General features: G+C 39.6%; 1 protein-coding gene across 1 annotated transcript in view; it reads left to right on the forward strand.

Annotated features, from left to right (window-relative positions):
* SLC35F1 (solute carrier family 35 member F1) overlaps window positions 1–27,515 on the forward strand; it is a 360,365-nt gene that overhangs the window by 216,805 nt on the left and 116,045 nt on the right. Inside the window, exon 2 of the mRNA XM_028510989.2 lies at window positions 5,089–5,264. Within this exon, the coding sequence (XP_028366790.1) occupies window positions 5,089–5,264 (176 nt within the window). The remainder of the gene's footprint in view (window positions 1–5,088; window positions 5,265–27,515) is intronic.

Below are 27,515 nucleotides of genomic sequence, written 5' to 3' on the forward strand. Positions count from 1 at the left end.
GCAGGCCTTGGCAAAGGCTACTAATTGATCTATTTCTCTGGGCTAATCCCAAAACCCATAGAGTGTACACATAATAAATGAGCAAAGATTGTTGATAACTCAGTTATCAAAGAGTTTAATCACATACATAAAAAGAGTAGACTTTGAGGTCCAAGATACCAATTTCAAGAGTTGATGATTACACACCAGCATCTTCTAAAAGTAAGTCAGAATTATGGAATAGAAGGAAATTTAAAAACAGAAGACTTTATCTGTCTGTGTTAGCTTCCTAGTGGTCAAATTCACTAATTCCCCTGCACTTCCTGGTTGCTGATGAATGGGCACCAAGTAGGTCCCCACAAGGTCTGGCCCCCAGCATCAACCTGGAATCCCCAGGGTAGAAGGCACAAGGTGCAAAGTGTGGGCATGAGGCACGGGCCACTGGGCTGTGCCCACAGAATATTGCTGTCATCTGTGCAGAGCTGGACCTGGCAGCACCACTGGAGCTAGAGTGAGTGACCAGAGACCTTAGAAATGGATGAGACCAAGAGGATATGAAGGGGAGCATAATAGGTATCTTACACACTCACCAATTATAATATCCTTACGTTACAGAAAGGAAACCAAGCCAAAGTGGGAGATGCCCAAGACTGTGGAGTTTAATTAGCAGAACTCAAGAGGCAGGCTTCCAACACTCCACATGGTGCCTCTTCACTCTCCTGCGCCACTTCTCTAGACACACAACATACTGTATACACGCACATTCGGGACTCGTTTTTCTCACACTAATGTTCCAAATGTCTCCTACACTTAGCACCTTGTAGGCTCAGTAAAATACTGTTTTAGAGGGCTTCCTTGTGGCTTACTTGGTTTCCTCTTCAAAAAGGAAAAAGAAAAACAGCAACAACTAAACTGGTACCACAGAACTAGAGAACAGACTAAATTTTGTGCATGCAGAATCTGAGTCAGGGAAACTCCAATTAATGTTAAACCTCTAGAGATGTGTATTTGCTTCTTGTTTAATAATCTCCTTACGAAGAAGTCTAATTAATACTTAAATGTGAAAAAAACCTTTCAGCAAAGAGCTTCAAGGAGCCAATGTTCTAACTTCTGAAAATAGGTATCTTTGTCAAAACATAGTAGAACATGTTTCTCTCACATTCGAGTGGTAGTGTTTTAGTTGAGGCCGGACTCTTGTGTTCTTTATGTATGCGTGTTGAATTCGTACTCTGATGCAGATCTGACATGACTTGCCGGAGAGTAGTTATCAGAATGAAGACGTCTCTACAGAAAGGCGGACGTGCTCTGATTCGAGATGATGACATAATTGCTTCACTCTCACGCCAAAGAATTACAAAGCAGTATGATTGTGTAACCTATGTTGAAATTTTTCATACCCTTTTAAAGTAACATATTCTTATAACTAAGGGAAGAAAACAAGATTCGATTTCTGTTTTATTTTAAATCTTATTATTTTGAATATCTGATTTGGAAAGCAGGTTTATTCACAAGATTTTAAATTCTATTAACTTAAAAGAACAAAGTGCTTATGATAATGGTTATGTCAATCTTTATGAATACAAGCTCTGTTTTAACAGGTATTCAGCTTCCTGCAGTACTGTTTTTCCTAAGACTCATGCATTTTTCATTGTCTGGTCATTCTGAATTTAAAGTGGATAAGATGTCCTTTTAAATGCATAAACAAAGAAGATGAAAATGTGTATTATAGTCTCCTCTCCATTTCTGCTACTAAAATTATAGAAACTGTGTATCCTATGTTAGAATACTTCTGGTGTGCTATTCTATATACTACATGAATAACCAACAGCTCACTGTGCAATATTTCACCCTGCACCGTATTTAGCATCATTTTTGCAAGATAGCACCTTACCAGGCTTATTCAGAAATGCATCAGAAAATAGCTTATTAACCTCAGTGTCTAACTGGCAGATGGAATACAGTGAAAGTAGGATTATTTTTGTCTTTTAGAGCTAGTTGTTTTTTAAGATAGAATAAGCAGCCATCTTTCAGATCTTCTAAGACTATATTCTTTTCACTTATGCATTTGTTCACTTGTAAATTTTGTTCATTTATTCACTCTGTATTTGTTGAGTATTTCCTTTCCACCCAGTAGTCTTCAAGGTACCTGGAACATAAAAATGAACAGAATACATTTTTTTGTTTTCAGGAGCTTGTGAGTTGCACCATATAATGTGTACAACTAGAGATAGGAGTGTACGGATGAGGACACTTAATTCAGCCTCAGGGAACAGGGAATGGCCAAGGGAGGCTCTCTGGAGAGGATGGCACCTGAAGATTATGAGGAGCTAGGTTGAAGGGACCACAGATCTCCTTCAGTGGTCACTTATGGAAAAAAGCTCAGAGGAATAAGGCAACAGCAAATGAACTGAAAAGGTTCTAAAGCAGAGAGAGGGGTACAAAGAACATTTTGTGAAAGAAATCACCAAAGTCTTTGTCCTGTGTTAAAAAAAGGGAACAAAAAAGATTTTGATAAAAGGAAGGACAGATGATGGAGAGAATGGAGAGGTGGAATTAGAAAGTTGTCAACATCTAGGTTTTATTTATATTTTTATTCATTTACTCATTTATTTTGCTTTGGTGACTCTAGTAACTTAGCTCGGATGTGCAGACTGCCCCAACAGCTACAGTACCCAGCTCCCTGCAGCTGGGAAAGGACTCATGCACTAGTCTGATAAAGTCCCTTCCATCCTTTCCTGTTTTACAAGCTATGTTTATTAGCATGATGGATAAAATCATAATTCGCATCTTCTATTAAATCATAGCAGCAGCTGAACAGCATGGCTGCTAATTAAAAGCAGAAATTGAATACCGCAGATTTGTTGTTTTGTTTGGCTGAAGAAACAAGAATAGACTTGCGCGGATTTTGTTGAAAGGCATGATACAGATGTCTTGGTGGAAGAGTTTTCATCGGTCGGTCAGGCTGGCTTTTTTTTTCTTTGTCTTCACCTTCCCCAGAATATTTCTGGGGAATATTAAGCCATTTACATTTCTCGAACTGTGCTCTGTGCCCTCTGTGAGGGCAAAGAGTATGTTTTGGCAGCATAATGATGGTACCACATAGTAATTAAGAGATTTGGAATCATATGATTTAGTTTCCAGGCAAACACTTCCTTCCCCCTCTCTGTGACCTTGGGCTGGTTTCTTAACCTCTCTAAGCATCCATTTACTTATCTATACAATGGAACAAAATAATATCTATCTTATAAGGTTATTGTGAAGATCACATAAGATCATATATATATAAATCCAAGCCCAAGACTTGACACCTAGTAAAATCTTATTAAATATGAATTAGTATTATTGCACCTTCTGGCTCCATTTTGTAGTAAGGTTTGTGGGACCTCAGCTCCAAAATCTTGGCCTGTTATCTCCCCAGTGGTGAAGACTGTCTTGTTCATCTTTGCATATGTAGCACTGGGTGTGTAGAAGGCTGTTTTATGGTCATTGGCACATAGATATCACAAGGGCTAATATCTAATTCTCTTGTGTAAGCAATCTGTCATTTTTGGGGGGTTGGGGGGCTTGATTTTGTTTAGGAAGGCACAAGATATTGCCAAAGTTCAAGACACCATGGTAGTAATTTAAGCAGCTGTAACAATTACCATGTCATAACAGTAGTTTTCAACCTTCTTTGCCCAAAGAAACACACTCCATCCACAGCATTTTTTAGCGAACATACTCAGCATCAAGAGCAAAGTGTCTGGTGTATTAGCTGCCACTCTCCCCATTTCTCTTACACTTAAGGGTGTAAGTTATTATGTAAATAATCAAGAGTAACCCAACGGTTTACAGCAGACTGGCATTTTAAAGTTATATGTTTAAAAAAATCTCTGACACATTTCTAAACATTGAATTCGACATTTGGGGGCCCGTACTTGGAAACAGAGCAACCAGTGAGAAGCCCATACCAATGTTACAGGTTAACCTCAGGAAAACCTTTTCCATGGACCTATAAGGCTTGCCAGTTTTTCCTCCTTGTGGAAGTAAATGCAATGAACAAAATATGATGAATCCCTTCTTTTTAAGCAAGATATCGTCAAGGACTCTGCTCATTCCAGAAAGATGGATTCACATCTCCTATGGGCGAGGGAATACGTAACACTGAAAATCCCCTGCTGCATGCTTTTTTCTTTAGAAATACTACTCCTGGCTTATTTTATGTAGGTGTTTCTATGAATAAACCAGGAAAGTCAGATGAGACTCGGGGGAAGGCAGAAACCTGCTTCGTGTTTCCAGGGGCTCTTCCTGTGTCAGGGTGTGTGGGTCCATGTGAGCAGAAAAGCCTATACAAAGTGAACCCCTGGACTCTTGCCTCCCCATCTTGCTTAGAGTGGCCTCTAGGGGCAGTGCCTCTGAAGAAGCCCGGAAAATACTTACGGATCTTGAAATGTTTCATTTCGACTGACCACTGTGTTCACTAAAAGTTTACCTTCGTGAATAACTGTCCTAATGTGTCAGCAATTATAACTTAAGCAGAGGAGAGCGGATACTAGTGCTTTCTAATGCTTCCTAGAGCAAACTGAGATCCCACATCTGGGAATGGGTGGGAGATGGTCCTTCTGGATGTTCAGGGGTTTGTACAGCCCCTTCATTTAAGTGTCCCTGGATCCAGGGTTTCTAGCTATAAAAAAAGTCTCTGTAATTAGTATAAGAGCCTGAAGATAAGGTTGGAATATGATCCTTCTTGGTCAGTGGTTCTCCCTCAGGTTTCTGAAGACTTACTTAATGATATGGCGGGCATCAGGACGGTGTTATCTTCCCACAGGCTCAGAGTGCGGTGGCTAGAAGCCAGGGTCACTTGGAGAGTTTAGTCTCAAATCCCAGTTTTGCCACTTCTTAGTTATGCAAAGGGGAGAAAATCCCTCAACCCCTTTCTCTAAGCTTTAGATTTTCCCCTGCAAAACCTCAGTAACAATTGTACCTTCCTCATAGCACTGCTTTGGCCGATTAAAAGAAATACTATTTATTGCACTTAGCCCAGTGACTAGCACAAATGCTCAATAAATTTTAAATGTTGTTTTAATGGATTTCCTGCTGATGTTTGCTATGTTTCTCTTTATTTTTCAGGGAGATGTTAATCTCCGTGGCTCTAGGCCAGGTGTTATCCCTACTTATTTGTGGAATTGGCTTGACCAGCAAGTACTTGTCAGAGGATTTCCACGCCAATACACCTGTCTTCCAGAGTTTCCTCAATTACATCCTTCTCTTCCTGGTCTATACTACCACACTAGCTGTCAGACAAGGTAAGCATGCAAATACACCGGGAATCTAGCTTGGTTTCTCTTGTACCAATATCTAAAATAACAATGAGCTATGACCAAGTAACTTCTTCACTTACAGCATCATATGATAATTCAAAGCCACAAATCTCATTTTTCTATTTTACAGTCATACAGTAAATAAAATGAATGAATAAATCACAAAGATGCATAAATTGTGTGGATTCAGTGGGAAGGGAAATGCATGTATAGGCAGAAATGTCCAATTGCTCAACATTTGAATTTCTCATAAAATCCCTTGTACCCTTTGTGAATCTAAATAGAGCTTCTCTGGAACCTGGAATAGGCCCTATACAGCTGCCCTAAACAATGCTACCCATGAGAAATTCAAGAGAATTACAGACAAATATATGTTCTTTGAGAAAGTGTTCCGGGAAAGGTAAAAATAGTAAACACAAATAGCTCTAATAATAGCAAAAGGGGAAAGAAAGAAAAGAAAACTACCACAAAAGGCCAGGTAAGATGTTCTGTCTAAAATTAAAATAGCTAAAGCAATAAAGCAAGGCCTCTAAGAGTCAATGCAATAAAAACAGTTTAAGGGGTGATTGTAGTTTAAACCCTTAGGGTATATATCTGGAGGTATACCTCAGAGCCTTGTGATGATAGCACTGGATCTGGTATATATGATTTTATCTATGACCCAGAAATATCCAAGAATTTTCCTCCAGTAGTCTATTGACTATAAAATATACAGTGAAAAATTATGATAAGTTTGAAGACAATTACATACTTAATAATAAATAGAGGTATATGAATAGTTGTGTACATCAATCCAAATAGTCACACTTTTTTGACACTTCCATAAGAACTGTACATTAGTGTTTAGTTTTTATATTTCCTTATTTGGATTGCCATCCAGAATAATATTGCTCAATTATAATGATTTGGACACACAAGACTTTGTCTTAGAGGGAGAATAGAAATGAGCAAGTTGGAACTGAATTCAAGTTCAACTTTTGGGTTGCGTCAAGTATTGAAGAAGCTAATTTCATTCACCTCTAAAAAATATGTTATTAGTGTTTATTTTAATTAGCCCAGTACAAGGAATATAAATAAGAACAATAAGATTAAACTTAAGACAATTTTAATACTTTAATATTACCACAAAAACAAAAATTCACATGAAAGTGGTACATTCATCTTCTCTGTAGTGTCTAGAACCAAACTTTCCAGACTATGAGATGGCGAATTGTAACTAGTCTTTGAGTTCTTGTCCATCTTACTTTCCAGGAGTCCTGAAATTTAACAAAAACCTGCATCAGGACAAAAATAAAATCAAGCTATTCTAAGAAACAGAATAATTTCACAGTCACAGTTAGAAATAGGAAAGCTTAGAGAGTGTAATGTAGCAAAAGACCCAAAGTTAATAATAATACCTTCTATTGAGCCTGATAATATACCAGGAACGATGTATGTGAATTCCCTCTTTTATTCCTTCGATCAAAGAAAATAAGTGTTATTATCTAAAATCTTATAAGTGAGAAAACCAAGGCTCCTCCAGCAACAGGAGCGGGCTGCAGGCTACAGAACTAGGAAATACGGTGGCCCCGTGCTAGGCCAGGGCTCTGCCTTCCCGACCCCCTACCATGAGAGGCCCAGGGGAGGCAACAGGAGGAAAAAGATACTTCTGAACAAAAGGAGGGTGTTTTCCTTGAATTTCAAAACTTTAATTAAGAAACCAGCCCTGGGTGCCAGGTCCAGGGAGGCACAGTGGGGAAGTCAGGGGGATGTGGTCAAAGATTTGGGTGGGTGGTGGGAAGGGTTTGGGGTAGGGTTAGGGTGAAGCACAACTGGAAGGAGGCAGCAAGGAATCTGGAGGCTCTTTGGAAAGAAGACGGAAGACAGCCTGAGGAAACTCTGTCTGTCCCAGTCAGTGATGGAGAAAATCAATTTCTGAGATGCCCTATCTGGAGACTTTTTCCATTGCCTCAGATTATCACTAAATTTGCTGACATGTCTTTATTTGGGTGTTTACTCATAATGTTTGTTTGTTTTAATGTTCATCTTTAGAAATTTTAATAGGCTAGCATTAAGCCAGCATCTGGAAATCAACATAGAAATTGCATTAATTTTGTGTGTGCTGATTCAGTACTAGGTTTTATTGTAGAAACATACTAATTTCTTTGCTCATGCACCTCAAGACTTGGGAGGGAACTGGCAGCAGAGCAGAGAAGAATGTGGAAAGTCTGGGGTGTTTAAGGGAGGTGCTCGCACAGCGACAACTCCCCTTCCTTTCCAGTTGCTTCCCAACCAGGCTCCACAGAGGGCGGCAGATTAGGGCTGAGGGAGCCACCCATCTCCCCACTGTCCCAGGACAGCCTTCCCTGCCCTGCTGGCCACCATATTAACTTAATGTCACCTTAGGACACATAATGGCAAGAATTTCGACTGGGGAATACATGTTTAAACAAATCTCTTTTTATTATTTTAATCATACAGTTTCTTAAAAGGTATGATTATTGCCTGTTGAACACAATGCAATAAACACAAGAAGCCCTTCAAGAAAGTAAAGTGTGATGTGATTATAAAAGCCTCGTGAATATTTGACCTCAGAAGTCAAACTGTGTTCTTTTTATCAAATTTTCACTGGACCAATGATCAAAGACTCTGAAGCAACACATTCCAGTAGCAGTTCCAGTACAACTCCAGTTCAAACTGGAGTTTTGAATTTGTCCCTGATTATTTATTGATTCCTGCAAATGTTTGAGTACCATTCTCCTTAAAAAATTATATCTTATTGAATAAATTTTAAGTCCAGTTCCTTCCTTAACTGAAGCTAAATTTTTATTCCAGATGGTTCTAAAATTCAAAAACAATTCATGTTCATAACAAAGAGCTTCGGTAATAAACTTGGCAGGAAAAAATAAAATTCAAAAAAGTAGTTCTACTGACATTGTAACAACTTTAAAAATTTAGGTAAAATTTAGATAGCTGTTACTTCCATAGGTTCATTGTAACTGATTTTGAGAAGTTATTTGTGCAATTAAAACATATTCATTGCAAAAAAGCCTGCAGTCCAAACTCATGCTGTATGCACAGAGTAGGGCCTCAGGAATTGTAAAGAAAAGCTCAGCCCTCCTGTCGTGTGTCTTTCCTCTGCTGTCACTCTACGGCCACCCTTACGACAGTTCTGACACCAGACGTGTGGAAGTTTTTCCCATGGCATGCAACCCTGCCACATTAGCTGGGTGCCCCACAATTTAGCTCAATTCTGACACTGTCTTCATGGAGACAGTGTCATATCCCGCAGGTTTAATGCTCAGTCCCACAAGACTGCCCCCCTCACTTCAAATGCCAGTTTCTTCTGGCCAGTGGGCTATATGTAAATCTGAGGTCCCTGCGGCCTCCTCCTCAAGCTTGGTTAATTTTCTAGAGCCTCTCCAGAGGAATAGTAAACTGTGGACCAGTTTGTTATAAAAGACATGATAAAGAAGGACATAGCTCTGTGAATATAGATATGGAGAAGATGAGTAGGGCAAGGCATGTGGGAAGGGGTGTGGAGCTTCCACGCCCTCTCTGGGTGCACCACTCTCCCGGTGCCTCCACGTGTTCACCAACCCCAAAGCTCTCTGAACCCTGTGCTTCCGGGATCTTTACAGAGGCTTCATTACGTAGGCACGATCCCTCATTAACCCCATTTCCAGGCTTTCTCCCCTCTCTGGGGAATGGGGAAATGGGATTGGAAATTCCCAACTTCTAATCATGGCTTGCACTTTCTGGTGACCAGTCCCCCATCCGGGAGACCACTGAGAGTCCTCACCTCATTAGAAGACACTCCCAGTACCCTGGAAATTCCAAGGGACTTAGGAACCTTGAATCAGATGTTCCAACTGCTCTCATCTCATAGGGAATTATAAGAGCTTTAGGAATTTGGTGCTTGGAACTGGGGCAGAAACATAGGTAGAGGATAGAGAGAGAAAGAGAGAGACATTTATATCTATATTCATATATAATTTTCTGTTATCTCATAGGAATATAACTAAGAAAGTATAGTGAGACTTCCAAAAACTTACAGATTTGCCAAGGAAATTCTCAAAAAACTCTTTTTCATATCTACTTTTTTCTTAAAATTTCATCTAATTCTTCTAGCTAGAATCAGGACACAGAGAAGCACAAATGCAAAGACCATAAACAAGAGGAGAGAAGAAGAAGCTGGGGCCAACCAGGTCCCGCTGAAGCCCAGCTTTTTCCTGCATTTGTGTTGTAGAAGCAAGAGCTATGACAGGCTTTTACAAACAAGGGTGAAAATAAGATATATTTCTTATTAAGGAAAAAAATGTCATAAAATCCTTTGCCCTACAGCTTCTTTTATCAGCTATTACAAGAATCCTGCTGATTCTCGGAACTACTTTCAGCAGTTCTTAAATAATAAATACCCATGGTTCCTCTTTTGGCAATGTTTAACTTATGCATGTATATGAACCACAAAGATTTAGGCAATAATTTCCTCCTCTTTTTCTTCTTCTGCCAGCTTTGCTCAGTTCTTGTCTAATTCCTTTCTATTTTTCCATCAACAATATACTTAGTGATGGGGGAGGTGAGGATCATGGGGCAAAAGCAGGACGCCAAGGGGAAAGGGAACAAACAAAAGAACTTTCATTCCTTGTTTTTTCCTCAAATCATGGTCGTGAAAAAATGGATGTCAGTGATGAAAACATGATAGAATGAGAAATTTCTGCTTCTTTTTACGTCCAGACCCTGGAAATAAAATAAACTGTTGCCACCCTTGATCGTTATTAGGTATATTCCTGCTGACTGCTGTTTCTGCAAGCTTCGCTATTTCACTGAAATATATTTTTATAAGTTCTTCCAATTTCAAACAAAAAACAAGCTTCCAGCTAAAAGCAACTCCATGAGTATTGCATGTATGTTGCTTTCCAGGAAATTTTTGAAACAAAGACATTGAGATATTTATTGAATCATTTTATGTATTTCTTGAGTGTGAAAATGAAACAAGTGTCTAATAATACTGATGAAGTACTCATAAAAATATCAGCCTGTGTAACCCCTTCTGTTTTTTTCTAAAGAGAGAATACTGAAAAGCAAATGCATGCTTTCTTCTTCATGATAAAGAGTCTCATTTTGGACATTAAATTCCAGAAGACAGAGATCCTAGAGGTCTGGTTCAAACTTCAGTCCTAAGTAGGGAGGCTGAAGTAACGAGCTCAGGTATTTCAGGCATCATGGTCTCCCCCCTCGCTCACTCAGGCTTCTTTTTCCCATTCAGAGCACTCAAGTAGGGCAGGAGGAATGAGAGAAAAATATAAAAATAACAGCCTTGTCTACACACAACAGATGGCTGCAACTCATGGTCCGACGGTCCAGTTCCATAGCCCTCAGCATTTTAAATGGATATTTTTCTCAAAGTTTTTGTCAGAAAAAGTATCCTTTCTTTTTGTGGAGTCTGGGGAAGCATCCACCAGAAGGTAATTGTTGTCTCTTCCAATGCAAGACAGGCTTCACATTTGTTCTCAGCAGGCCCACTACACTTTTTACATGTGATTATATAGGCTAAATTCTCAATTACCAATGTTGCAAGATTAAAAATATCTATGTAATTAGAAGAAATGTAGGATTTCATACAAAATAATACAAAAGTCTCAGAGAGCCACACAAAGTCTTGGAACTTAAGTATCTGGCATCTCAGACGAGATGGGGCGTGTTCAGGGTGGTATGGCCGTAGACAGTATCTGGCGTTTCATAGTGTGTTGACTCTAGATTGCCCTGAAGACCTCACCTCCCCAGCTCTGTTTATCATCCTCTGCCTCTGTGATTCTTGGTCCCTTTCCATTTGTGGAATTTTCTTTGCCCGTTACCATAGAAAGTCAGAAACACAGGCCAGAGTAGTGAAAAGACTTAAAGCAAGATCCAGGATTTTCTGAGCAGAAGCCTGAGTTCTGCTCACACACAGCTTCAGTTCCCAATTCTCTGGATAACCTTGACTAACTCACTGAGGAGAAGGGACTGCTAATGGGTTGGCAGAACAGGAAACATTTGGCAGATGTAAATGGTGAATTATAACTCTCTTGAGACTCGTGGGGGTGGGAATATTACTGTCACTTACCTAAGTCTGGTGAGGAAACATGCACTGGAGCCTCTTAAAAAGTCTCCTTTATGGGAAATTACTTCACTCCTGTTCCTTGTCAGGTTGTACTTATATTTACTTCTTAAGTACGATTGCAGAGTTCAGCCCCCATAGTATAGATAGCTTGTGCCTCAGGATTTCTGAGATGCACCCTTGGTAGACACTCCATGGGAATTGTGCCTACATTGCCCAGGAAAGGGAAAGAAAAGGGAGTGCAGCAGGTATGAGCCTATACACAAACCATGCTCAAAAATTGGCAAAGAAAACCACCAAAGAAAATTACAATAGCGTTCTAACCAAACTGCCTACCAGTATATGAAGCTACCAGAACTCTCATATACTGTAGCTGGGGGTGCAAATTGTACCAACCAGAAACTATTATTGATTAAGCTCATAATCCACTAAATGATACAAAAGTCCATGCCATCCCTACATGTGCAGTGCTTACAGGGTAAATCTGCACTAAGTCAAGTCTCCCACAGTCTTAATCAAACTTTTAGTATATGATAACATAGTCCTGTTTGTGCTAAAGTGGATGAATCACAAATAGAGTGATATCTTACCCAGAACTTGCAGTAAGTGGTTTTTAGATCAAAAGAAAATGATATGATTATGCGACATCACCTTCTCTTAATGAATCCTCGTGTAAACTTACATGAGCACACACATTCAGTTTATACATCCCTCATTCCCCATGTCATATTAATTAATGGATGCCTTCTGTTTCTTTCATTCCAAATAGCACATAAGCTCCGACAGAGGTTTTGTCTCCCTGTTTTATCTGGAGTCCATGTTGGCTGTTAATTCTGGAAATCTTTAAGCATTCATCTGTCCATGCTGAGAGCTGGCATGGAGCAGTACTCATTACGAGCACACTCCGGCATTCATGTGGGACGGTGAAGGGTGCTACAAGATGATGACTATATTCCTGAAAGAGATAAGTCCCCTTCTGCCAAAGTAGTGCTTTGTATATAATTAGTGTAAAAATTCAGAGGAATAGAGTTTATCCTTACAATCATCTTTTGCATTAAAAAAGAATTATAATGGAAGAACAAAGCAGTCCCTGCAGTGAATTGAATTGCTTTCTCTAAGTTTTCATTAAATCAAAGACTCGGCAGTTAACCATCTTGCAGACACTATTGCAGTCTGCTCCATGAGATTTGCAGGGGGAAAAAGAATAAGCAAACATTTGTTTTTTCTTCACAGGGTTAGGACTGCATTGTGATTATCTGAGATCAGAATTCCCTATTTATGCAATTTTTGTGCATGTGGTTTCATTGGTTTCCATTTCTGAGATTTTTTAGGACCAGGAAGAGGATCAAGTAACTCACCAAATTTAAATGTAATGCTTGCAAGTGGTGGGTTTTGACTATGCGTTGGAGTGACTGGACTTCTTCAGTGACATTTTTGAGGGAAAATTAGAGGAAATGACTTTTGAATAAAAGAAAATACAACCAGAATTTACTGTTTGACACTTCTAAGAGAAAGAATGAATAATACTTTCTTTTGCCTTTAACTGCCTAGTTTGTCATGTCTTAAAAAATATCTACCTTTAAGAATCATATTTAGGGATTATTACTTAAATTCACTAAATTACAATATAATTTTAAACAATTTGGGCCTAGACTTTTTCTGTTCCTTAATTCAAACAAAATTCAAAGGCCATTAAGTCATTCTGGTAATTTTCCATAACTTGTCTGTATTGTGTTTCTTCATTTTGTAAGTCAGATTAATAGTGATAACTGGTTTACAGGTCTTGTGTGGACTAACAGAGGCTATGGATTTGGGAAACTCCTAGCACAGTGTCGGCCATAGAGAAAGCATTCAATGACTGCACTCTGCTATCATCAGCCTTACATTTGCTTTGTATATATTGACTCTCCTCTTCAGCAAGTTGGGTTTTACACATGTAATCCTTAATTTGAGTAAATTCTACCATGAGGACCCTGAAATTCACTAGCCATATTCCAAGATTTATGTTTTCCCTAACTTGTCACTGAATGTCAGAGCAGGCACTGGTATGATTCATAGAGGAATTGAAAAAAGAGACATTTTAGGTGCATTTTTACCGCTACAAGGTCCAATGTGAGTGAGGGGGGTGACTGATATAATTATTACCCTGGCACAGGACTAACCCACATCCCCTCCTTCAGAGTACAGAGGGGCTCCTGCCTCAGGAAGCCAAGCGAGGGGGAACAATGGGCACCCGGAATCTATTTAGAAGAAGGCAGAACCATCCTTCTACTTTCAGGCACAACTTCACTCAAATGCCCAAACTGTGAGAAGCTGGGGCGGAAAAGGGGAGGTTGCCAAAGGAAAAAAGTGAACAGAACAATTCCCTAGGCCAGTGATTGCTGCAGAAATGAGTGAGAGCTTTGTTGTAGAGTTCTGATTATCACAGAAATCTAACAGCAGAATAGCTCCCCACCCTCTCCGCTTGTTTCTCTGTGTGTTTCCTATCTCTTCCTCTGTTTCCTCTCTTCGTTCCAGCCTTTTCCTTCTCATGCAGACAGAACTGATAGATGAATGGGGAGAAGTGGGAAGGAAAACATTGCCCTTCCCTTGACTGAGACAGGGCTGACTGTCATGACAAATGTAGACCTTGCAGAGAACATCCAGATCCAGTTTAAGCCAGGCCTGCATAACCACTCCAGGTTACTCTGCTCTGCTCAAGAGAAGGCTGGGAGCACCAGGGCACCAATTAAGATCAAGTATATTGTAAACTAAGGTTGACTACCTTTTATTCCTGCATGTTTTTTTCTTTTATAACACACACACACAATGCATCCATGAACTGTAACCAACTCAATACGCGTACAGAAAGTAAAGCAGACCCAAAGCAGCTGGGAATATTCCATTCCCATTTGGCCTGCTGACTGAGGCACATGCCAGCTGGGGAAGTTGAAGAAAAAGAAGTGTGATTTGACCAAAGCCAGGGGGTAGGAGGTGGCATTTCTATGAAAGAGAATGAATATTACTTTCTTTTGGCTTTAACTGCCTCTTTGGTCATGTCTAACTGCCTTAGAAAATATCTGTCAAGAAATCAGCCCTTGGGACAAGGCCCATGGACAATTTAGAAGACCCTATCATTAAAATCATAGGACTCTTCAGATGCATTCCCAGAAGGAGCCCCTTTTTAGAACCAGAATCCACACCCTCCATCAATTATTTAGAATAATCAATGAGCAGCCTGTTTGTTTTAAGGGCGTTTCAATGGAAACCATAGTAAGAAATCTATAAGCAAAGATCTAGTCTTACTAATAAACTATTTCATGGACAGGAATTGTCCTTGGATGAGCTTAATAAAGGAACCTTGCCCCCATATTTTGAGAGGGTAAGGATGTTTTTCTATCTCAATGTTGAAAAATAAAATAGGGGTGGGAAAAATTAAACATAATCCAAGATCCAAAAAGAGCTGAAATATGCCCTGGGAGAGCACAGAAATTGGGTCTACAAAGCCAGGGAAGTGGCTGCCCACATGTCACCCTCTAGATGAGAAGAGGGGAAGGTCCCGCTGTCACAGATCCTGGAGCATTGTTCAGTGATCGTGATCCATTGTCACAGATCATGGAACCACTGTTCAGCAGGAAGAGCACTCTGCAGACAAACTCAATGGGCTGCTGGGGCCTCACCAAATTTAAAGCAGCGGGTTCTATACCTATGAGCACATTTCAACTTTTGGCTTAGTAAATGTCATTCATTGAGGTCGAAATTTCCTGCTGTGCTGTGTTAAACTCAGGACCATTATAGCGCAGCTTTAAGCAAGCTATTGATTTTAACTTTTGTCAGACTAAAAGAAACTAAGTTAGATCACTCAGAAAGAAGCAAAGAACTCATCTTCTAAAAATAAAGTTAAGGAACTTGGTGACTTCTTTTTAACAGAGGAATGTGTGGGCAGAGCTTATGTAAGTGGCATAAATGTAGAAGTCTCTGCAATGTTAAAAAATTGTATGTTATTTACTATATGGAAATTTAATAGATCTCAGCCCCTGATTTCTGTTGTTTTGGCATCGGATATTCCTGACAGGAAAGACACTATAAATGTGTTTCTATACTCAGAGTGTCTCTCAGTTGATGGGATCAGCAACCCATTCCCAGCCTACAGTTTTATAATTTTAGTTCTGCCTATATTTCATACAGAACCTTCTAGAAGGCTCTGATCTGATTACAACTTAATTCAAGTTTTTCTTATCTAAATTTAAGTTATCTTACCTTAGTCACTCCTTTCTTCCTTCATGTGTTCATTCACACATTATTTCATTCATTTAGTCAGCCAGTACATTTTGAGGGCTTCTTGAAGCAATATCTAATTGAGCAAAGATGCTCTCCCTTCTCTCACCCCTTCTTAGCTCCCAGACAAAAGGAGGAGAGTGACAAGTAAAAAGTACCTGCAATTTCAAGAGTACAGATCTGAGGGCCTTGCTTCCTGTTATCCCCATCACACCATCATTCCAAAAGAAGTTATTTCTCTGTGCATCCAGCCACCAGTCCTTCCTTTCCAGTTTTCACAGCTGAAGGATTCGTAACAAGCAGTTAGAATCAATGCATCGCTGTTGCATGGTCTTCTCCTTGGCCTTTCATTGACTGTGCACACATTCTTTGCTCCAGACCCTTGACTTCGCAGTAAGAAGAGGGGCAGATGTTCTTCCAGTCCCTGCACCAGCCTCCTGTCTCCCTGGGAGAATACAACGCAGACATTATCCACCCTCTTTATTTAGACTTAACTGTGGTGACTTCTTGGATGATAGGCTTTCAGCTCTTGGATGATAGAGCTGAAGCATTTGGCTATTTTCATCATTATTAGTTCCAATACCCTCAAAGGCCTCTTCTCCTCTTACAGGCAGTTATATATGGATCACAGGTCTGATCGCTTTGCCTGACTTAAATGAGCTGTCATTTATGCAGTGGCAGATAGTCCTTTACTTGTCTGGCTTTATCCCTTTAAGAAGCCTTTATCCTCCTTGTGGTTTAGGGATGTACGTTTAGTACATGCTGGTTCATGAACTTAAACTTTTCCCAAGTTTCTAATAACCCTCATAAAATATTGAAAACCACAATAATTTAATGCTATAAAATGAAAGGTAATAACACAGTGGAGAATAGCACAGTTCCTAGGCTTTATCTCAGTACCTGACAGCGGAGAAAGACTGCCAGCCACTCACTGGGCCCATGAGCATCTGTGAAGGAGCAGGAAAGAAAAACAAAATATCGACCTCTGGATTTTGACCAACTAGCTAATCTCATTTTCTTAGTGTGCAGAATGAATAAGAAAACATCTCCATTCAGAAACTATCATCACCTCCCTTTCATGGTATTTGGTTACCATTTTATAGTATTCTAGAACAGTTGATTAATTGTGCTTTTAATAACCAGGGTCACAATATAGACAATTTCTGATTGTTCCAATTCATTTTCAGAAAGAAGTACACATAAATATCCAGCTAAATGCAGCAATGATTATGATTTCTTTAAAAAATCATTATTGTATCCTATTAATCTTACACTAAAACCCCTGATATACATCTATTATACTCACCTGAAAGCCAGAAAGAGGCATCTCCCCCTCTCAAGCACATCACCAAACACAGGAATCCTCTGCTTACCTATGCAGCTCCCGAAGGTGAAGCTTAAACATATCCCACACACTAACTTAGAAAACACCCATCATCTCTCTGACTGAAGTTTCATTTGGTTGTGGAATATACTGACTAGTGCAAAGTTGACTTCAGTTAAACTTTGCAGATGCTGATTGAGCCCACTGTGGACCAGACACCAAGTTTGACCCTTTCAGATGCCCTCCCTCCATCACTATCAGCTCTAGCACTGGCTAAACCACGCCACCCATCACCTCTCACTAGCACTGCTGCTACCACGAACTGCTCTCTGTCTCTGACGCCTGTCATACATTCTTCGCTGCAGTCCTTCTTTTAAAGCTTTATTTGCTCCAAGCTAAAGTGCAGTAGTCAACCAGACTTTGGATGATTATATAAATCTTTATTTACTTATGATTTATAATGATATCAGGATTTTTAAAAACAGTTGGGGGAGGAATTAGTTAATAAAAGATGATTATTTTCCATACCCATCAAATTTAACATGTACTTCTTAGCTTCATTCTGTGAATCAAAATAAGGTCTTTTAATAAGGATTCAAAGTAGCTTAAAATCAAGATACTACAATGCTGTTATTCCTGCTTTCTAAGTAGCCTGTCTATTTGAGCAAAAGAGGCCACAGATAGAGCATTCTAGTTTTTGTTTCCTGAAACAGTGTCTGCTAAAGTGCAAACCAGATTGTCTTGGATTTTAGAATAGGAAGTACGAATCCTAATAACCAGTATTTTAGGTACTAGTTTCATAAAAAATAACTTTGGTCAATACCATGCCTTATATACAGTGTTATTGCTAAACTCAAATAATTCTACTCATCTCTTAATGTAGAATATCTAATTAAAATCAACTGAACTTAGTTGAAAGTTAAAATCAATAGAAAGACCTTAATAACAAATCTTCTAATTAAAAAAGTTTGTCGAACTGCTTCTAAATCTGATATCTACTTTATAAAAATTGCTAAATACTAAGGAACCATGAAAAGTCAAGAAACTCAAACTATATTTGAGGTGACAATGTTGTAACCATTTTTAAAATTTATACTTTATTTATTTATTTACCATTTTTCCAAATATTTTAATATATTTTATTGATTATGCTATTACAGTTGTCCCATTTCCCTCCTTCATTCTCCTCCACCCTGTACACCCCCTCCCACCCACATTCCCCCCTTTAGTTCATGTCCATGTGTCATACTTATAAGTTCTTTAGCTTCTACATTTCCCATACTATTCTTGCCCTCCCCCTGTCTATTTTCTACCTACCATCTATTCTACTTATTCTCTGTACCTTTTCCCCCTCTCTCCTCCTCCCACTCCCCTGTTGCTAACCCCCCATGTGATCTCCATTTCTGTGGTTCTGTTCCTATTCTAGTTGTTTGCTTAGTTACTTTTTGTTTTTGTTTTAGGTGTGGTTGTTAATAATTGTAAGTTTGCTGTCATTTTACTATATGTGTTTTTTATCTTCTTTTTCTTAGATAAGTCCCTTTAACATTTCATAAAATAAGGGCTTGGTGATGATGAACTCCTTTAACTTGACCTTATCTGAGAAGCACTTTATCCGCCCTCCATTCTAAATGAAAGCTTCACTGGAAAGAGCAATCTTGAGTGTAGGTCCTTGCCTTTCATGACTTGGAATATTTCTTTCCAGCCCCTTCTTGCCTTCAAGGTCTCTTTTGTGAAATCAGCTGACAGTCTGATGGGAACTCCTTTGTAGGTGACTGTCCCCTTATCTCTTGCTGCTTCTAGGATTCTGTCCTTCATTTCTACCTTGGCTAATGTAATTATGATGTGCCTTGGTATGTTCCTCCTTAGGTCCAACTTCTTTGGGACTCTCTGAGCTTCCTGGACTTTCTGGAAGTCTATTTCCTTTGCCAGATTGGGGAACTTCTCCTTTATTATTTGTTCAAATAACTTTTCCACTTGTTCCTCTTCCTCTTCCTCTTCTGGCACCCTTATAATTCAGATGTTGGAATGTTTAAAGATGTCCTGGAGGTTCCTAAGCCTCTCCTCACTTTTTTGAATTCTTGTTTCTTCATTCTTTTCTGTTTGGTTGTTTCTTTCTTCCTTCTGGTCCACTCCATTGATTTGAGTCCCAGTTTTCTTCCCACCATTATTGGTTCCCTGTGCATTTCCCTTCATTTCACTTAGCATAGCCTTCATTTTTTCATCTAGTTTGGGACCAAATTCAACCAATTCTGTCAGCACCATGATCACCAGTGCTTTGAACTGTGCATCTGATAAGCTGGCTATCTCTTAGTCACTTAGTTGTATTTGCTGTGGAGCTTGGGCCTGATTCTGTTCGGGCCTTTTTTTTTTTTTTTGCAGGGGTAGGGGGTCTGCTCACGTCTGTTACGTATGACAGGCAGAGCCTTAGGTGTTCACCAGGGTGGGGCACCCCAGTCTCTGGGTTGTGATGCTGTATGTGGGGGCAGGGTCTGAGAGGGAACAATGGTGCTTGCTCCTCTCTCCGTCAAACTTCAGTCCCTTCCACTGCTTCCCCCAAGCAAACTGGACCTTTCTGGTGCTGATTCCCGGGTGGATGGGCTTGTGTACATTCCAGGACCCTGAGGGTCTCTCTAACGAACTCTGCTGTGAGGCTGGGAGCTTCTCCCAGCTCCTCAACCCCCACAGGTGTTTTCAATCAGTGCCCCAAGGCTCTATTTCCTGGCGCTGGGACCCTGGTTTGCTCGGTCTGTTTTCACTTGGTTTATCTGCATGCAAATGTGAGACCACCCAGTCAGCCAGCCGCCTTGAGCACAGTGCCTCACTTCACAATTGCTGCCTCTCTGGGTCTGGCCATTGCCACCCCACACCCAGGATCTGCCAGCCACCACCTGTGTGCCCAGGGTCCTCCCTCCTCCATCTTGTGTGCCCCAGGTGCCTTCTGCACCCATTGCCACCGCTTTTTGGGCTGTGACCCCTCTCCACCCCACCTCTGACTCTGCCCCGCCTACCGGTCTGGATGAATGTGTCTATTTTAACTCCTTGGTTGTTGGAGTTCCATACAGTTCAGTTTTCTGTCAGTTCTGGTTGTTATTTTGTTTCTAAATTATTGTCTTTATTTTGGTTTTGCGAGGAGGCACAGTGTGTCTACCTACGCCTCCATCTTGGCCAAAAGTCTATATTTTTAAATTGCACAAATAATACAAGGATATAAACTTAAATGTTAATGTAAATATAAGCATTGCAAATAGAGACATAAATATGGTATTTTTAAAAAATTGTGCTTCCCACTCATCACACAAATCCCACTCTTCTTCAAAAGAAGTCTATGCTAATTTTTGTTATTCATTTTTCACAGAACTTTTATGCATGTTCATTCATATACATAGTTATAAAAATTTTTTCATGCAAATGCTAGGAACAATATATATTGTTCTGAAACTTTTCTCCCAATAACATATCCTGAAAACATTTCCACCTCAGTACATGTACATTTACCTAAGAGTTTTAATTGCTACAGTAGTATTGATAAACTCACAATTAGTGATCATAGGGATAGTTTCCGATTTTTGGATTATCCCATTCATTTTACGAGAAACATTCTTATAGATATGTTAGCAGCACAGTGGCACCAAAGTGTTACCGGACCTCAGTTCAGCAACCTTGGTACCTGAGTTCAGCAAAAATAGAATTCAGAGGCAAGGAACCCAAAGTATTTTTAAAAAATTATTTAGAAAGTCACAAGGGTAGAAAATGTGAGCTAGCTGGGCTACATGGGTCCCAGAAAGAAGTTACAGAGGCAAAAGAAAGGCCCTTAGAGCTTAGAAAAATAAAGAGAGAATGTGCCTGGGGGAAGGAGAGGGAGAAAGGCAAGGGCATGCTCCAGAGAGTAAGAAAGTGCACTGTGGGGAAAGAAGTGGATAGGGAAAGGCATGGGAGTGGGGAAGGGAGAGAGAGAGAATGCTGAGTCCTTTGTCTCCAGGAGTTTATCTGGAGGTCTCAGGGGAGGGTCTCAATAGAATTTTCATTAGCTTTCCAGGTGTATCCTGTCAGGGTCACGGTCTCCAGGGATCAGCTGGAACCAGATCAGGGGGTCATTAGTCACTGCAGCTGGTCCTGATGTCACTCACCCATTGTAGCATTGCCCTGCCTGGTCTTGCTGCTTTTCTGGGCCTGGAGCTGAAACACAACCAAGGCCTAGAAGTTATCTCTAGAGCTTAATACTCAGGGGAGTAGCCATGCAAGGAATCATATGAGGTCATTCTCCAGCCCCTTTGTTCCTCCTCTAAAGGGATCTATCACATGACTAATCATGTGGAAGGTCAGGAGATCTAAACCACGTAACCAGCAATGTCAAAGGGGAGTAAAGGTCACCCTGGGGGCAAGGTCCTACCCTACAGTTGTTCCTTGCTACATACCCCAAGCTTTCTGCCCTGGTGACCTTCCATACCCAGCCTATTTTTCCTACTCTTCTCCTGCCTAACTGCCTACCAAAGACACATCTTTAAATACATGTGAGAGTATCTTGTAGTTTAGATTTCTAAAAATTTAAATGCTGAGTCAAGGTACATTTTAAATATTGATTAATATCATCAAATTGCCCTCCCCTAAGAGGTATTACCAGTTCAAAAGCCTACTATCAATATTTGAGAATATCTGTTTTCCCACTTACCATATTTTGCTGTAGGTAATGCACACCTACATTTTTGGCCCAAACTTTCAGGAAAAAAAGTCTTCATTTTAATTTTTTAGTTCAATGTTTTATTTATTTATATTTATATACTTGTTTTTTATATTATAAAGGAATTTTAGCATTTATTTTTGAAGATAAGGATATTATTATTGCTTTCTAGAGTTGCACTTTTAATGAATAAGCATAAATAAAAGAATTTCAAACATTTATATAAATACAGAATGAATTAGTACTACCCATGGACAACGTGCATCCTTATTTTTCTCCCAAAACTCTGACCAAAAAGTACACCTTATACACAGCAAAATATGGTATTTACCAATATTGGATATTATCAGTAATTTTTTGTTGATTTGAAAGTTAAAAAAATATTGTTTTAATTTTTATTTCCTTAATTACTAGTGAAATGAGGATCCTTATGTACTTATCAGCAAGATGGAATAACTTTTAAATCCAAAAATAAAAGCATGAAATGCTAATGGTCCCTTCCACAGTCTGTTCTTATTGTGCAAGTCCCAGCGGATTCCTTTCCTTCTTTCTCCCACTCACTCCCTTGCTCCATCTTCTCCTGAATTAGTGCAGAGAAGGGAAAGCAAATGAGCTCTGTGACACCCTCTCCTGGAAGAGTGCCACTGCCAGAGCATTGCAGGACTGATGTAGATGCTGATAGCACCCATAACCCTTTCATAGCAGTATGATTAGTGGGGTTGTTAGTACTACCCAAGTCTAGCTTTCTTTACTGCTTTAAACACAGCTTGTGATCACATAAATGACATCAGTAATAATCCTCTAGGGCATCGTGTATACAAAAGCATTTGACTCACTTTAGTTGGGGTCTAATCAGAATCTCATTCCCCAGAAAAAGATTATTTTTGCTTAGAAAGCAGAGGGATAACCCTTTGACATCTTCCAATAATAATTTTGGGTTTCAGGGTAGGTTAACTGGTATAGTTGTGCCTGGCAAAGATGGATTGGTGAGAAATAGAAAACTTTTAGCCAGTATCAATGCAGAATTATGCCTATCAGCTAAAAATATCCTGCCTATTTCAATAACTCAGTGTCACTTACATATCAGTTGCTTCCCTTTTGTGGAATTTTTATTAATATTTAATCCAAAAATGAAGTGAGTTTAGTATACTGCTAGGGGTGTCCAGACTTGTGGCATCTCTGGGCCACACTGGAAGAAGAGTTGTCTTGGGCCACACATTAAATACACAAACACTAATGAAAACTGATGAGCAAAAAAAGGTTTTAAGTAGATTTATGATTTTGTGTTGGGCAGCATTCATAGCCATGCTGGACCGCATGCGGCCCACGGGTTGAACACCTCTGTCAGTACATGCATCTGATCTGTTCTTCAGAAAGTAATGAATTGGATGTGAAAGTAGCCTCCCTGATTCCCAAATCTGTATAAATCTGCATGGAGTGGATGACTGGTGAGGGAACCGGACAGTAAAGTTATGTTCAAGGAGGAGCTCTCCTGTGGTTGTGCTCCTGCCTTACACAGGTCAGCTTCATTCTCTGTAGCTCAGACTTCCTGGCTGATAAAAATGGGAATGAGTGTCAAATAAAAATTGTTTATTAACACATATTGATTATATTATGTACTCAGAGATGGTGTCATTAAAATATTAATGTATTTGATATTTGAGAGACCACATTCAATTGTATGTAACTGTTGTAGGGTCAGCTATTAATTTACTTAAGCCTTAGCTCTGAATAAAATCAATCTGTTGCAGAATGAGTAAGAGTTTTCTGAAGCAACCGGTGAAAAGTCAATTCGTTCAACTTGGGTGAACATTGACAAAGAGAGAAGCACAAGTAAATGAGGGAGAAAGAAATGGTGCGCAGTGAGTTTGCTTGATTTTATGAGCACACCATGCACCATTTCAAGTGCCACCCACAGAAGAAAAAGAAAAGAAATGAGAATATACAATAGAGCTACATCACCTTTAAACTTAAAACCACTGTATAAGTCATTTTATAGATAAACAGACCAAGGCTCAGAGAAGTTAATTTGGTTGCCAGAACTGTATAACGGCTCCTGTTCAGGGTCTAGTTAGTCACATCACTCTCACTCTAACAACAAAAATCACAGTTTTTCTGAGCCCACCAGAAAGCTAAGGAAGAAATGAAATCTAAATATATGAAATTCAGAAAATTTTCTTTGTAAGAGAGAAAAGATTCATAGCTTCTTTCATCCCTTGCAGAGTAATAGGAGGAGGAATCCACAAAGAGAGAGAGAGAGAGAAGAAAAAACAACAAAAACACTTTAGGCTTTAATGGTTACCTGTGAGCTAGCGTGACAGATTATAATTCTGTCACAGAGCAGGTCTACACTCACCTCAAACTATGTCCCATGGGTCTGTGCCTCGTGTTGGGCAGGTAGTATGCCAAAGGCTAAGAGATGGAAAGGAAGAGATAAAAGAGATTCTACCTGAAGTGTGTGAAGCCTATCCATGTGCATGAAAATCATCCTTTGAGAATGGAGAGGAGCAATACAAGAGATCTAGAAGTTAATTTGAGGCACTTCATTCTTTCAATTCCCCAGGGTTGTAGACATGGCAAGAGAGATGAGGGCAACCTTTCTGAATGAGACATGGGCAGAGGGAGATTTCTGTAGGTGCAGAAAGCTTACTACAGGACTGGAAAGCAAATAGAATCCCCCTAGCTACCCAAATAGTAGTCAGCTGAGCTGTAAAGAAGATATATATTTTAGTGGTTCAGAAAGTTGGTTGCTGGGTTATAAAGTGCAGATTTCTGTAATCTCACCGGTCCTCAAATCCCAAGTCTTGAAGAAAGGGTAAGTACTGATCTGGCTTGGAAAACATTTGAAGTCTGTCGTGATCTCAGTCAAAGGAGCGCTGCAGGAAAGCCCGGTCCTGATGATCAGATTGACCCTGTCCCCAGACCGAGTAACATGGAACCTGCTTTATGTCACATTCATTCCTTTTTGAAGAACAGAAAAGAAGCATATATAGTATACTAAACTCACTTTACTTTTGGGTTAAATATTAAAATTTCGCAAGAGGGAAGAAAACCATATGTAAATGACACTGAGTTGTTGAAATAGGCAGGATATTTTCAGCTGATAGGTGTCATTCTGCATTGATACCAGCTAAAAATTTTTCTGTTTCTCACCAATCCATTCTTGCCAGGGACATCTACACCAGTGAACCTCCCCTGAAATCCAACGTTATTATTGGAAGATGCCAAAGCTTGGTTACGAAGCAGCCTCCCCTTCTCAAGTACCAAAGATCTCAGCATCGTCCCTTTAGATCTTTTCCCTTTGAGAGAAGTACCCACTTCTCCCTCTAAATATTACATATTATTAAAATTTAAACATTCTCTTGATTTTTTTTCTCACAGCTCATTGAACCTAAATTAATCCAAATTAAAAAGTAACTGACTGATGTTCTTACATATTTCTGTATCCTTATTTTCCCCAGCAGCTAATTCTGTAACTTTTAACTTCCGATACCTGATGAGAATTTCTTCCACTATATTATAAACTTACTTCTTTCTAATTATCTTTTGTATCTCTCAAAGTCACCTTAGGTCATATTAAATCACCAGAACCTTTCCACCTTTAAGGACTACTGCATACTTTTTAGAGCTTTCTTCATAGGCCCTATTTTCTCTGTCAGAGCTTTCCTGGCCCACCTCTGCTCTCTTTGATCTCTCCACATGCCCTGAAAATGTGAAATTCTGAATTAGATACTGCTAAATATAGTATAACAGACAGAAGTTCATCTTTTCCGAGCAAGCCTCCCTATCCTTGTGCTAGCTTAGACACATTTTGCTTTATTGTATTTCTTCCATTAATTCAAAGCTTGCTGGAATGGTTCAGAAAGTTAAGGAGATACACCTTCCCACGTCTCTTACAGTTGGAGCATGGAATAGTTGTGTTTCATTGTGAAAACACAGAACAAAAAGAATGGATTAAATTTCTTTAAGAATTTGCCTTTTGAGTTTTAAAAGGGAAAATACCAGAACCTTGGACAGGGAATGAATGATCCTCTCTTTTAGTCTAGTCCTGAACTCCCCTTCTCCTTGGTCTGTGACAGATTGTTTACAAATTGCAGAGAAGATTCAGTCTTTTAAAAAATCAATATTTCCTCTACTCAGCTTCCCTTCCAATTATAGTTCCATTGCTCTAGATAGTAATCTTTTTAATTTGCTACAATAGATTCCAAGTCCCTTTGGTGTCTACCATGAACTCTGAGAAAATGTGCTCTGCCTGCTTAGGCACAGTGTTTCGTTGCCTCAGTGTGAAGGGGCAGTGAGCACAGATCACACTGGCCTTTGGCAAGAGGAAAACATCTAGGTTAGGTGCAGTCTATAGAGCCTTCCCCTGCTCCCCTGTACTCTCTTGCTTTCTGTCTTACACTGTTAAACATCCTCTTGTTGCCTTACTGGGGGTGAGCGGATGTTGAATTATCTTATGCTCACTATTGTAAGGTGTGGATATTCTGCTACAACAGAAACTTTCCCACCCTTGTAACCCAAGTACCACCCCAAACTGAAAACTGCAGCTAATCAGACCCCCATCAGTACCCCCTGTTCCTTCTGTTCTGATCTCTTGGATAGCTACACCATGAAATACCACCACCCCCAAGGACTTGGTGGTTTGGATTTTTGACCTTTTTGTGACAGATGCTAACTTCTGTCCCCTTACTTTTGCTCCTTCCTCACTAGAATGTGCTGCCCCACTGATTTCTCCACACCTCCCTCGTCACAGTGCCTCGAGTTTAGGGCTGGCTGTTTGCCCGTGTGTGGGAGGATAGGCTCGCTTGGGCCTTGTGCTTCTACAGCTGCTTTTCAAAAAAGTTTTCCTGCCCTTTCACTTCTGTATCAATTCAGCTGACCATCTTATTTACACAAATTTATTTTTAACATTAAAAGTGAATTTTGGCTTATTTTATCCTTCTTATGATGCTTTCCCCTATCATTTGCTTTTAAACAAAAAATCACAGGTAGTTTAAGGAGAATCATATGAAGAAAACCCAGATCCTTTTTTTATTGTGCTATGCCCTAGACATAGAGGAAATTCCCCACACTGAGTGTCAGTGAAAACCTGTCCGAACCGTAGTCAAGTGAGAAACTGACAGTACCTATTAAGATACCCAGGCAATCACAAGACAGCTAGCTGTAAGATGTATACCAAAGATGTCTCTCTTATCTGGTTGCCAGGATTTTTTAGTACCTCTGTGAGTAGGCTGGTGCTCTAAACACCCAGGTCTCTGATTGATGCATAATCTGATTCACCCATGGTGGTTCTGCAGCTCAGTTCTTTAAAATTAAACTTAGACAATAACAAAATAGTTTTGAAGATTCTCCTTAGGAATATTTCTATAGGGACCCATAATAAAAAGGTGGTGTGCACATTGCCAAAAATCTTAATGAAGACTTTTTAATGCAGAATATATATAACTGAATGCATTCCTTTCTTTTTTAGACAGATTAAACTAATATTTCTTCTTGATTAAATTCACATACACCCCTCCCATACCTGGGGACTGGGGAGAAGCTGGCGGGAACCAGGCTTATCTCAGAGGTTGTGGGACAAGGATGTGGCTCTGCTTCCCTTCTAACACAGACTGGGTGTCAGGACTCTAACCTACTCCCTTCCTCTTAGCCTTTATGGGGGTTGAAGAGGCAGTTTTATTATTTAAATAGTTGAATAGTTTGACTTCAAGAATTCTGTATTCTATAAATAAATTATTCCTCTGCTTCCCATTTTTTATTTAGTGTATTTTGCCAAGATGAGCCTTTAATAGCATTTTATGTTGCTGAAATCCAGACAATGAATATGTATCAGAATGATCTCATTCGAATTGCTAATTTTTTTGTTTATAAACATGATATTGGCTATGTTCTGAAAAA

This window comes from Phyllostomus discolor, chromosome 4 (assembly GCF_004126475.2).
Source record: "Phyllostomus discolor isolate MPI-MPIP mPhyDis1 chromosome 4, mPhyDis1.pri.v3, whole genome shotgun sequence".
Taxonomy (NCBI): Eukaryota; Metazoa; Chordata; class Mammalia; order Chiroptera; family Phyllostomidae; genus Phyllostomus; species Phyllostomus discolor.